The sequence below is a fragment of the Cydia fagiglandana genome, chromosome Z, assembly GCF_963556715.1.
Source record: "Cydia fagiglandana chromosome Z, ilCydFagi1.1, whole genome shotgun sequence".
NCBI classification, from domain to species: domain Eukaryota; kingdom Metazoa; phylum Arthropoda; class Insecta; order Lepidoptera; family Tortricidae; genus Cydia; species Cydia fagiglandana.
Window position 1 is genome coordinate 6452871 of NC_085959.1, and position 13677 is coordinate 6466547.

Sequence of the window (13677 nt, forward strand, 5' to 3'; positions counted from 1 at the left end):
GTATCCTCCCATAGAAAACGGACCAGCCAAAATGTATGAAACAGCCAAATTTTTCTTCGCTATTTCAAGGTTGCACGTTGGCAACGGGAATACACTTAGTTTGTTTTTTAGCCACCCTGTATACCTACTGCTTTTTAAAACACGTAACAATAGTAACCTAATCAATCAGTACAGTCAGCAGCAGAAATTGCTAAGCGGGAGAGTGGTTTAAAATGATCTGGACGCGACTTTATAGTTAAAACAATAAGAGCATGTCAAGGTAATTTTGAACACCTCGGCCGCTTAGCAACTTCTGCTGTTGACTGTACTACAAGTACCATTGCGACTATGTGCCAGATACAGCCTAGTCGCATTTTTTGTCTTCAGTCCGACTCTCGCTTGAAGCTAAAGGCACGCCTCTTTGGGGAGCTTCGGGCCTTCGGCCTTATGCGGATATCGGCCTAGGGCCTTCGCAATAGCTGTCTACATCACGTTTCACTTAAACCATTGCGGTTGTGTCCCTAAAAAAACGTTAACCGCATTTTTGTTCTTAAATCCGAATCACGCTTGACTCTAGATTTCTGATAGGTTTTCCTGACATCTTTAGGTAAAGGACTATTTTGTGTATTTTTTTCAGAATTTTAGACCCAGTAGTTTCGGAGATAGAGGGGGGGGAATGGTCATTTTTTGTCTATTTTCTTGAATAACTTCTAAACGTTTTATCGTAAATTTATAAGAAAAATATATTTGAGATTCTCAAAATGAGCTCTTTCGTTTGATATGTAACACGATATAGTTTTCAAAACTTTGTTTTTTAATTTTATCGTTTACCCCCCAAAAGTAGCCCCTATGTTAAAAATTCATTTGTTGACGTTACATATCCGTCTTTGGGTCACAGACTTACATATGTGTACCAAATTTCAACTTAATTGGTCCGGTAGTTTCGGAGCAAATTGGCTGTGACAGACGGACAGACGGACAGACAGACGCACGAGTGATCCTATAAGGGTTCCGTTTTTTCCTTTTGAGGTACGGAACCCTAAAAACTAGGTCGCAATAGCGCGTTTATTAGTTCAAGTTACGAGCTAACAAACGCACACTGTTGCGAGCTCGCTAACAGTTATTAAATTCCAAAAAATCGACGATTTCACAACTCTCCTCTGTCACAACTCACCTCAGTCCTACATGGCGCCCGCTCCGTGCACCCGCGCCGGTCGGCGGACGCCCTAACAAGAAACACTTTCTACTGTACAGTAAGTACACAAGATGTCTTGGTAAGTAGGTAGCGTCTCAGTATACAACAACACATTATGTATACCATTTCATTTCCAGAACCAGTCGAGTGACAAAGAAATGGCTTTTGAGAAACCTCCAGTGAGTGGAAAATGATCATGACCCTCGCTCCGGGTCGTTCCTGATGCAAAATGTCTATCGTAGTTCAACGTGGCAACGCGGCGAGCGTGTAGGGCTCTTTTGCATTTGGAGGGGCGCGGGGCGAGTTTTGCGAATAGTTTATTGTGTGAGCGTTTATTTATTTTCACCACACCAACTCGGAAAGCCTTACTTTGCACTTCAAAAACTGATAGCAAAGTTGCGTTTTATTCACATGTGAGGCAAAGTAATCAAATGCAAATGTTGAGTTGTTTTCTTATGTTTGCTGGTAGAATTGACTTTTAAATGATGATTTTGGATGCAAAATATTTGATAACATTCATTTGGATTTGATTTGGTTTGATATTTTACATTTAATATTTGCTTCGGGTTGGTGTGGTGAAAAATGTTGTGTTTCACTCGGGGGCAAATTTTGTTTAACCCTCGTGCTTTGAAACCCTCGCAACGCTCAAGATTCCATTTCTCGATTCAATTTTGGAATCTTTCGCTTGCTCAGGTAACAATATTAGCACGAGCGATTAAACAACAACTTTGCCCCCTTGTAAAACAAATAACTATTTTTAAGTGGAACGTGAAATGCATAGGGGTCGGATCAAAAACTAAGTAATTAACTCCGACTCACGCTTGACTGCACATTTCTTATAGGTTTTTCTGTCATCTATAGGTAAAGAACTATTTTGTGTATTTTTTTTCAATATTTTAGACCTAGTAGTTTTGGAGACAAAGGGGTGGGGGGAATGGTCGGACAGGCAGACGCACGAGTGATCCTGTAAGGGTTCCTTTTGAGGTACAGAACCCAAAAAATTAGAGAAAGTACATAAATTACCTATATAGCCCACCGGATTAGCAAGCTGAAGTGGCAATGGGCAGGCCACATTGCACGCAGAGAAAATGGCCGATGGGGTCGAAAAGTGCTCGAATGAGAACCACGGACTAGCAAGCGCAGCGTAGGACGTCCACCCACAAGATGGACAGACGACCTTGTTAAGGTCGCCGGAAGACGCTGGATGCGGATCGCTTCCAACCGGCACGTATGGAGGTCCAAGGGGGAGGCCTATGTTCAGCAGTGGACGTCTTATGGCTGAGATGATGATGATGATGACATAAATGACCTAAGTTTTATATTTAATTACACAAACGGGTCTACCACGATATAATTTCATTGTTTTTACCTTCCGACGTTTCAGCTGAGTTGCACCAGCTGTGGTCACGGAAAGACTGACGTCCCCAGGGTTGCCAACTCCAATTTTTTTTTACCCCTGAGCTCAACTTAAAAACCCCTACTGTTACTGTACTATTATTTTGGAAAACCCACTAAATAAAAAATAAAATAAATTATTATAGATTTTCTAAATTTAGAACATTATTATGATTTTCAACCTGTTCGACATTTTAATGATCATACATATGAACGTTATACATAGATGGTCAAGAAAATCTTGTCAGTAGAAAAAGGCGTTAAATTCAAATTTTCTATGAGACGATATCCCTTCGCGCCTACATTTTTTCAAATTTGCCTCACTTTTCTACTCTAAAATAAAACCCTAATAAAACCACTAAACTTATTTAGCCCCTAAAAAAACCCCTAGCTGGTTTATTTCCCCCTAAATTTAGTGGTAAAACCACTAAGTTGGCATCCCTGGACTTCCCAACAAATGTCAACGGAGATATTAATAAAAATAAAACACTACCCGAAATTAGTTTAAGTATTATTTTGTCAGGTGATCGTAGACACGGGGAGCTACACCATAAAAACTGGTTTCGCATGCGACAACCATCCCGTGGCCATCTTCAGGACGGCCGTTGGTCGCCCGAGCTACCTGAATGGCAGTTACGGGAAGGAGCCTTACGACGTATATGTTGGTGAGTTGGCCCCTGTACACGATGGGCCATCGCCGGCCACTCCAAGGGACGCATTTATGCGTTAGAGGGAGCAAGTGATATTGCTATCTCATTCTACCGCATGGCTGCGTCCTTCTGAGTGGCCGGCGCTGGCCCATCGTGTAGAGGAGCCATTTGACGATTATTGTTTACGCCGTACCCTACATGCAGCGTCACGTTTGGAATTATATTTAAGAGGTAGCTTAAAAGCCAGGAAATTAGGAGAAGAATAAGCTATGTATAGCGTGCGGTGTTAAAAACTAATTAGATATAATTATGCAAAAGGGGAGAAGTCCGCAAAAAAGTGTTACACATTTTTAGGGTTAGGGTAAATTTTTACAGATGATGTATTTCTGTTGCCGCTATAACAACAAATACTAAAAGGCTCCCATACAGCAAACGTGTTTTTTGACCAAAGTTAAGCAACGTCGGGCGTGGTCAGTACTTGGATGGGTGACCGTTTTCTTTTTGCATTTTTTCCGTGTTTTTTTGCTTTATGGTACGGAACCCTACGTGCGCGAGTCCGACTCGCACTTGCCCGGTTTTTTTTACAGTATTTTGTTTATATTTACATTATTTAAGGCCATATAAAACATTATAAAACTGCTTTATTACAGGAGATGCTGCCTTAGAACAGGATGAAGACCTAGAGATCAGCTACCCTGTAGTAAAAGGGAGGATAGTCCATTGGGACAATATTGAAAGGATCCTTCATCACATCCTGTATAGGGAGCTGAAGGTAGCTCCCGAGGATAGAGCCATCATGCTGTCCCTTGCTACCAGTACGCCGATGAGCGACAAGTGTGTACACCGACGCAATAGAATAAGGGTCTCCCCAAATATATCGACGCGCATTCGGCAAAAGCCGATAGGAAAAAGCTTTATGTCCGCGCAATAAGAGCGAAAAAGTCGTCGTTTGGCTCGGCTGATCAGTCGGCTCGCGACGGCCGACGACGCCGGACGCGTCGACCGGTTTTTCGCTCTTATTGCGCGGACATAAAGCTTTTTCCTATCGGCTTTTGCCGAATGCGCGTCGATATATTTGGGGAGACCCTAACTCCCTACCTGAGAGGCATAACACTGAGAGTGCCATTTTAGTAATTTAACAGGGGAAGCGGATTGTGTCACAGTTTTTAGGGTTCCGTACCCAAATGGTAAAACGGGACCCTATTACTAAGACTCCGCTGTCCGTCCGTCTGTCACCAGGCTGTATCTCACGAACCGTGATAGCTAGACAGCTGAAATTTTCACATATGATGTATTTCTGTTGCCGCTACAACAACAAATACTAAAAACAGAATAAAATAAAGATTTAAGTGGGACTTCCATACAACAAACGTGATTTTTTACCGAAGTTAAGCAACGTCGGGCGGGGTCAGTACTTAGATGGGTGACCGGTTTCATAGAACCCTTCGTGTGCGAGTCCGACTCGCACTTGGCCGGTTTTTTAATAGCGCGGGTAATGGTGTATTGGTTAGTTACCTTCGTTCAGATAATTTGAACGCCTCGGTCGCTCAGTTAGATTAGATGAATAAAACCGCGTTAATGAAATCAAGATTCTTTATTTTTTGTACCGAAAATGTACTAAAGTTATAATACTCTCAAATATCTTCAAAAAAACTCGGTCAAAATTTGTCTTTCATGTTCATAAGCTTGGCTTTCCAAGCTAGACGTTAAATATTGGACCTTATTACAATAGCGGTTGAGTTGAAATTTGTATTCTTCCATTCTAAACACTGAAATGAATGAAATTACTAGCAAACTTGAACAGTAAATAAACATTTTGTTACAAACGAAAGATTACATTTAACCTTCGTGTTCGTTACACTCTCGACTTTAAGTGTATGATATTAAAGTTGGAATTAGAACGTTTTGTTTTTTGACTGGAATCAGAAGTTTGGCAGGGGGTGTAGGTAAGATAAGGGGGGGTGGGTGAGGGGTGAAAGGGGGAGGTAATTAAGTGAGTGGTCTGTGAGCCTCATAAACGGTTGGTTAGATTGTTAAACTAGATTAGGACAAGGTTTTATTCGACGAGTTTTGATACGAGTTGGTGACTTTTCTTTTTGGTTTCACAATTAAATATTTCATTAGTTATAAGATTAGAACCAAGGAGGTTAAAGTATAACATTTACAGATGTAGTGCATAATTGTTTTCCATCGTATTTTCTCGGAAACGTTCGTATTTGTCATGCTAGTTCAGTCAACCTCAGTACTTTTTGTATCGAGACTGACTTAAATAGCAAGACACGTTCGTACGTTTCCGTGAAAATTCGATGGAAAATAATTATGCACCACACCAGTAGGTATGTACCATCGTATTTTCACGGAAACATTGTAGTTCTCAGTCTCAGTATAATGGCTCCTCTACACGATGGGCCAACGCCGGCCACTCCAAGGGACGCAGCCATGCGGTAGAATGAGATAGCAATATCACTTGCTCCCTCTAACGCATAAATGCGTCCCTTGAAGCGGCCGGCGTTGGCCCATCGTGTAGAGGAGCCATTAAAGTAACTGAGCTGACTGAAGGAGCATGACAAATATGATTTTTGATTTTTGTTCTACGCCGAGACGAATATGTGGCTTTCTATCACATAAGGTTTCCATGCTTTAAGTGCAATAAGGTCCTTTTTACCTGAAATTCCAACGGAAATTCTAATAGAATAATCCTTATTGCACATGAAGCATAAAAGTACCCTTCTCTGATGAAAAGCCATATATTTATTTTTGTGAAGCTGTTTGATAGTAGATATTTTTGACGCATAGTTTGATCCGCTACTTTTAATGCTGACTGTACGTGCTCACAAATGAAAAATAAACAGAAAAAAATCATAGAACCGAATAAAGTCCGTGAAAATATGTAAATAACTCTCTCGTTAGGTGTGATTTAAAAACTCTGTGGGATGAAATGGCCTCCAATTTGGAAGATTGCATTTTGTGACCCGCTTTTGGGATATTTACTTTTATTACTTTATACCGACTGTGGATGGGAGGTTCAGGCGTGATTAAAGGTGTTTTACCTACACCAATGCCCCGTTTATCAAAAGCTTGTAACTTGTAATACAAAGAAAGCTGTCAAAAAGGGGCTTCCACTTGTATTAGAAGTTACAAGCTTTTGATAAACAGGGCACAGCTTGTAAATGCATTCTTTATACTTAGGTTCTTAAAAAACCGATGAGAATATGTTGCATTTTAATCCAAGCATTTGAATTTTATAAATGTATTACATTCATTAGCGATCTGAACCTGATTAACCTGTACGGATATGATGGTCGTTCTTGTCTATGTGACAGCGTGATAAAACGGTGTCCGTCACTTTCTATCCCACGGTGTTAAAAAGTGACAGTTATATAATCACGTGGATAAAGATGGATAGAGCCATCCATAACACGCCGGCTGATTGACACAATATAATACATACAATTTTGTTACATACAATACAAACAAATTAATAATAATATTATGTTATAAGTGAGCTATGCTGTGCCCTTACAGGGTCCATGTGAGACAATTCAGACAATGTACTTACTATTAATATTATAATAAATGTACTATAATATTATAATATTATACTTGACATCTATACTGTGCCATGGTTGCAATAAAGAATTATAAATGAATTAAGAATTAACAATAGATGTTTTAAAAGGGGCAAAATTTTTGTTTAACTCCTAGTGCTTCACTTCACTTACTTCAGCTGTCTTATTTGCATATGCACTTCTCTGTATATAAGTATGTATTTAACTATATAAGTAGGTATGTATATAGTACAAGCTTTGCATCAGTTTGGGGCTAGTTAGATCTTTGAAGATGTCCCCTAATATTTATTTATTTTCAGGTTTAAATGCTGCGAAATAATCTTCGAAGCGCTAAACTGCGTAGGGATTTGTATTCAGTCACAGGCCGTTCTTGCCTTGTACGGGAGTGGATACACAACGGGCATCACCGTCGATATGGGGTACTTACGTAAAGTGTATTCCAGTGGCGTAGCTAGCATGGGTGGCACCCGATGCGGAAAAATTCAATCAAAATTGTAAAATATATTTAAAAAGAGTAATTGTAATTTTTGTTAAATAGCTCAGGATTTACTCCATCGCTTTCATTTTACGATTTTTTTAAAGGTGGCACTACTGATGTTCACGGTCGGGTGTCACCCCTAAATGGGTAACACCCGGGGCGGACCGCCCCCGCCATAGCTACGCCACTGGTGTATTCATCCTTACTTGTCCTAACATCTAAACCAGGGCTGTCCAAACCCCCCGCGGGCCAAATCCGACCCGAGGCGCGTTCCAAGTTCCAATCCGGCCCGTCGACACCCAAAGCGTCCGGTCCGCGGGAGCCAAGCTCCAGGGGTTCAGCCCTAACAGCAGCAACCAGATACCCTCAGGTAAAAAAGTTTGGAGACCCCTGGCCCCAATTTCAACACGGTGACAGGGGCGACAATTGTAAAACATCACTGTTGCTGACCTCACAGGCATCCATGGGCCACGGTTACCGTTTACCATTGGACGGGCCGTATTCCTGTTTGCCACCATCATTGTATTATTAAAAAAAACTTTATTACATCGGAAAAAACAGATATTTCTCTTGCTAAGTTTATGACAATTGTCACAAGAAACACGACAATTGTCACGAAATTCCGACATATAACTAATTTCCTGTCAAGATTCACCAACAATTCTACAAATATGTCGACTAGAAAAAATAATTCTTGTTTCACAACATAATTGTAATATACATACAATTGTAGCAAAATGCCTGTCATGTTTGTAAGTAAAATTGTAATATGTCACCTGTCGCTTGACAATTGTCGCTCGACATACCTACAATTGTAGCCGTGGTGAAATTGGGGCCTGATGACAAACACTTCTCGTGGACATTGACACACTTTTCTTTAGAATTACACAATAATCATCACTTAAAATGTTGTTGTATACTTAAAGATACTGACAAAGTATTTAAATCAACCAAATAACCACTGGAAAATATCATATCCAATAACATTTTCATCAGCGCAGTAACGAACGGATCACCTCAAAAACATCTGACATTACGATGTCTAGTTTGTATACGAGTATTGTTGGAATGACTCTTTGACGTCACGTTTGTTTAGGTACATGATAAGACACGTAAGAATAAATATACACTTTACAGTCAAAGAATTGAATTTCAGTACCATTTCGTACATTTGTCACAGTGACAGTCAATATGAAAGTCGCTAGGGACCTCATAGGTACATACCATTGGCACTGTGACAAGCTACGAAATGGTACTGAAATTAAATTCCTTGATCGTACTTGAGTATTTGTTGGTAACTTTTATTGATTGTGTTTTTTACATGTTTTTGTTTAAATTGCAATGTATGTAATACGTTATATGTTCGTGTCAAGCAAGTTAAATTACACCCACTTTTCCGTCGCGTGTGGGTGGGTTTAAGTCGCGGGCACATGCACGCGGGTGCCATTGCATGTAAAATCCACCGCACGCATCCGCGACAGTCGGCTAAGCGTACGTATGCTGTGACGCAGGCGACACAGTTCACGCAGCGCAGCGCAGAGCAGATTTTGTAAAGTAGAGAACGTCCTTTAGCTACGCACGCTGCATCACAAGGACGTTCCATACGTCTCATACGCTTGGCATCAGGGCTGTTCGTAATATTGACGATTAACCCGCCCATCCCCTCAGTGCACCCGCGCTAGCTAGCGGACGCCCTAAATTCTTCTGTTTCAGATATGACAAGGTAGACATATCCCCGGTGTACGAGGGTGGTCTTATTGCGTATGCGCAAACCACTACTGGTATCCCGAGCTTGGAACTACACGACTATATACGGAAACTTCTTGAAGGTAAACTTAACCCTTTGCATAAGGAATGTCAGAAATTATGAAAAATTGAACCCTAGTTGAAACACAGTTCAAAATCATGTGGGAAATATATTCCCTCTGCCTTATGGAGGGTCAAACCAATACATGCTTAGAACTATTTTAGTTTTTTGGATGAACCTCAAGGTGTAGAGAGTTCAGGTCCTTCATGGAACGCAGCTCCCTGAGCACTGAGTGGACGGCCGTGCGTGACCGTCATCGCGGATATCATTGTTATTGATAGGTAATATTTATTTTTAACAATAAATGTAATCAAGGATTTGATCAAAACTAACATTACGCATTATCAGAAGCAATTTTCATGTTTAATAGCTTTTATGCAAAAATAGTAACACATGTGAGCGGTTTAGATCAATATATCGATGAATCGATGAAGTTAGTAGAGAAAGGCCCCAAGATTGCTATTCATATTTTTTGGTAACTGTACTATCATCTATAAAAGCGCTACAATTTATCTTAAACTCTGCTCGCACTGCACCATAAATAGTCTAGTTTAGATTTACAAAATCTAGTTTGCCCCTAATACCATAGGCTGAATTGCTGAATGGTTTACCAATCAGCACTCTTCACTTCAGTACCCTTCTTTCAAACTAAACTACATTATCAAACCAAAAGTATCTGGTTTGTTATGTAATTGTAATCCTTTACCAGGCTAACATTTCAAAAATGACGATCGAATGTCAGTCTTACTCATCGAAAAAAGAACACATGTTTGAAGTGCTGTATGTGGGAAATATATATCCCTTAGCCTGGTAAGGAGTTAAAAGCTTAAGTTTCATTTATTTATTAAGTAAGCAACATTTAGACCTTTTTTTACTGTTAAAAAATACTTTCAGAAAGAAATATCAACATCACCTCTCAACGAGTGCTGCGTGACTTAAAAAAGACAGCTTACATTACGAAAAACGCCGCTTATAACGTGCAGACTGGTAAAAAAACCTTTACTCTGCCCGATGGCGAAGTTATAGACATAAGCAACGAAGCCTTTATGGCAGGTTAGTAGTATAACAAAATCATTAACCATTTTAGGACATTTAAGGTATTTAACGATTATCCAGGCATAGTACAGTCTCGGAATTTAATTTCCTACCCATTTATTTGTACTTTGTCACAGTGACAGTAGTATGAGGTTTCTAGTAACTTTTATATTGATTGTCACTGTGACAAGGTACGAAATTGGTCAGAAATTAAATTCTCTGACTCCCCGATTTATCGAACAACAGAATTTCAACTTTGTCTCCCAAAAATGTTCCAAATTTTTTATGGAAATTTTATTTTCCACTACGTTACGAACATAAGTGATACTATAAGTAATTTCACACTACAATGTGACGTAATGGAACTTATATTTTAGGATATCCTTTTTTAATGAGAATAGATTGCTGACGATTCTGAGTAGAATAATCCCATAGATTTGTAAGACCGTTTCTAGTATTTTTTTTAAAACGCTCTATTTCAATATTCCAGGTGAAGTCCTCTTCCAACCGGAACTGGCAGTTCCAGGCTGGGACGTACTGTCCATACCCAAGGCAGTACAGAAGACCTCAGAAATGTGTGATTCAGATTTACGATCAGAACTGTTCAGCGGTGTCGTGCCCTGTGGAGGCATGGCCATGATACCTGGACTGTGTCCTAGGTCAGTATCGTTGACCTTGAACCTTACTGCATTGGCTTAACCCTTTGCCATTCTAAGGGATATATATTTCCCACATACGGCACTTCAATCATGTGTTCTATTTTCGCTGAGTAAGACTGACATTCGATTGTCATTTTTGAACTGTCAGCCTGGTAAGGTCCGTACTCCGTAAGTATTTTGTGTAGTGTCACGGTCGCCATGTAAAGAGACGATACGAGAATTAGTAAGACTGGGACATGCTGGCTAAATGTGCAACCCTGAACTACGAACCGGACTGTTGAACGGTGTTGCCTTATGGAGGCATGTCCATGATACCTGGACTGTGTCCTAGTCCTAGGTTAGTATCGTTGACCTTGAACCTTACTGCATTGGCTAAAAAAGTATTTTTTGTAGTGTCACGGTCGCCATGTAAAGAGACGATACGAGAGTTACTGAACAGACTGATACGTGCTGGCTTACTCAAGACAGTATTGAAGGTATCAGAAATGTGCGACCCCGAACTACGATCAGAACTGTCGTGGGCTATTTTATTTAAAACACTGATTTAAACTTTCACGATTTTTACATTTATTAAATTGTACAACGGGACTTAATCGTGTATTTAAGTTTTAAGATATACCTCCGACTTTTCGAGGACGACTTTGTCTCCGTGATCTCGAAGAAGACTGGCTAAAGTTGACATCAACATTCTAGCCGCGCGAGTTTTTCGAACTACCAGTACCTGGTGTTGTTTATGTCTGTCTGGTTCTGGTCCAGTTTGAACGTTTTACGCAGTAGGGATATTAGTCTGTCGACACACAACACTAACGATATTCGATTTATCGACTTTCGATATTGAGATAGATTCTGTTGAGAGATTATTTTATTAAATACGCGATTAAGTCCCGTTGTACAATTTTATAATATATTTTATTTAAAGTTGATCAATTGTATTTTTATGTTATTTATACTTAGAATAACAAACTCTTTTGATCCTAATAGGAAAAATGTGTCCTAAAATATCATAAATTTTTCGATCATTCCATTCCGTTAACGTCATCAAAGTTCAAAGACAAAGTTTAGGAAAAATAGTAAAATAATGGAGTAATAGAGCTAGAGACATTTATTTTCCTCTATTAAGGTTGAAAGAGCTCGTGATTTCTAGTATAAATAGCATTAAAATGTCAAAAAAGTGTAGTGTACAGTCAGCCAAGAAAGTGGTCTACCACTTTTTGACTCTAGCTATCATCTGATTGATAGAGTCGAAAAGTGGTAGATCACTTTCTTGGCTGACCGTACAATTTTAAATAAAAATGACCCAAGTTTCATACAAATTAATGTATGTTCTAGACTAAAACAAGATCTGGAAGTACTGACCGGCGAGGTAGTGAACGTGTATTCGTCGGACGAGGCGTATGCTCTGTCGTGGCTTGGTGGCGCCGCATATGGAGGTATTTGATATTTATAGTATAACTAGTTACTTATAGACCTTATAGTTATACTGCATATGTTTTCCTCTAGTCAGAGCGTTTTCTGAGCTTCTACTATATGTACAAAAATAATGATTTAGACAAAAAAAATTACCAAAATACAGAAATGTGTAGGTATTGTCGCTATCAGGCATAAATATTTTAACACGCCTCTATAGTACATTCATCTATTATTTTCAAGGTGCTAGGGTGCCAGTACAGATATTTTTGAGCACCTCGGCTGCTCCGATATATCTGATGGTGACTGTACGTTCGAATTGGCCGCTGTGAGTCTCGCTCGCCCTAACGATATGTACAGTCAGTACAGTTCGCACCTTTGCATACAAACTTCTATGCAGGGGTACCTTTTCTCTGCAGCTGACTGTACGAGCGAGCGAAATTCACGCGCGACTGATAACAAAACGACATAATTTAAGATAAGTTCGCCTTTGTACACATTTACTGTATTCTCTCTGTGTTATGTACTTGTTTTGTGCAATAAAGTGTTTACTACTACTACTACTAATTTAGATATCAATTTGACATAATAATGTAAGTTAGGATTGGCCTACTTGTAACTCACTTCAGTCGCTGCACTACACTACAGTCGAGTTCATTAATATGTTTACATTTATTCACCTTATTGCAACGTCTAACCTATTTATTATAAAATAAATACATATGAAGTCTCAAAATGAGCTCTTTCATTTGACATATAACACGATATAGTTTAAAAAGCTTAGTTTTTAAATTTTCTCATTTACCCCCCAAAAGTGGCTCCCATGTTTAAAATTCATTTATTTACGTTACATGTCCGTCTTTGGGTCACTAATACATAAAATATGTTTGCCAAATTTCAAACTAATTGGTCCAGTAGTTTCCGAGAAAATAGACTGTGACAGACAGACAGAAGCACGAGTGATCCTATAAGGGTTCCGTTTTTTCCTTTTGAGGTACGGAACCCTTAAAATGTATATTTATTTATGAACTGGGCTGTATTAACTTAGTAACAATTTGTAGGTATGCCGACGCCGAAAATATGGGTTACTAAGAGGCAGTACGAAGATTTCGGAGAGAAAATTGTCAAAAACAAGTTTACTTAGTTATTTTTGTCTAGTTGTAATAAAAAACGACTGATTATTTTGTGTTAGCTTGGTTTCATTATCTAGACTTTTGAACACCATTTGCAAATGTATATGCTGCTGTAAAATCGCGTTTTAAAAGAACATTTAGCTGAATACATAGCGTAGCACCGTATCGCGATGGCGTCGCAATCGCGCCGCACCGCTTTTCCCACCTACGTAAGATGTCACAGCGATACGATACCTTGTGTCAAAAGTGATGTTTTTGGTCATGAGGGTTTCAAGTGGTTAACACTTGAAACCTGACCAAAATCATCCTTTACCAGGCTAAGGGATATATATTTCCCACATACGGCACTTCAAGCATGTGTTCTATTTTC

The 13677-nt window shown here is 39.4% G+C and overlaps 2 protein-coding genes across 2 annotated transcripts in view; one reads left to right on the plus strand and one right to left on the minus strand.

Moving 5' to 3' along the window:
• Positions 1-13677, minus strand: part of LOC134678776 (dipeptidase 1-like) — a 242591-nt gene that overhangs the window by 70759 nt on the left and 158155 nt on the right. The gene's annotated exons all lie outside the window — the stretch shown is intronic.
• LOC134678745 (uncharacterized) lies at positions 1299-13454 on the plus strand. The gene is made up of 9 exons (XM_063537438.1): positions 1299-1353; positions 3093-3234; positions 3870-4053; positions 7088-7207; positions 8980-9095; positions 9968-10126; positions 10599-10767; positions 12097-12197; positions 13236-13454. Exons 1-9 carry the CDS (start codon positions 1333-1335, stop codon positions 13316-13318), a joined length of 1095 nt encoding a protein of 364 aa, XP_063393508.1. The 5' UTR covers positions 1299-1332; the 3' UTR covers positions 13319-13454.

Bases quoted from the DNA above. Each gene is read 5' to 3' on its own strand.
- LOC134678745 (XM_063537438.1), top strand. From the start codon at position 1,333: ATGGCTTTTGAGAAACCTCCA. The intron at 3,235-3,869 runs GTGAGTTGGCCC...GCTTTATTACAG, and splicing joins GCCTTACGACGTATATGTTG to GAGATGCTGCCTTAGAACAG. The intron at 4,054-7,087 runs GTGTGTACACCG...ATTTATTTTCAG, and splicing joins AGTACGCCGATGAGCGACAA to GTTTAAATGCTGCGAAATAA.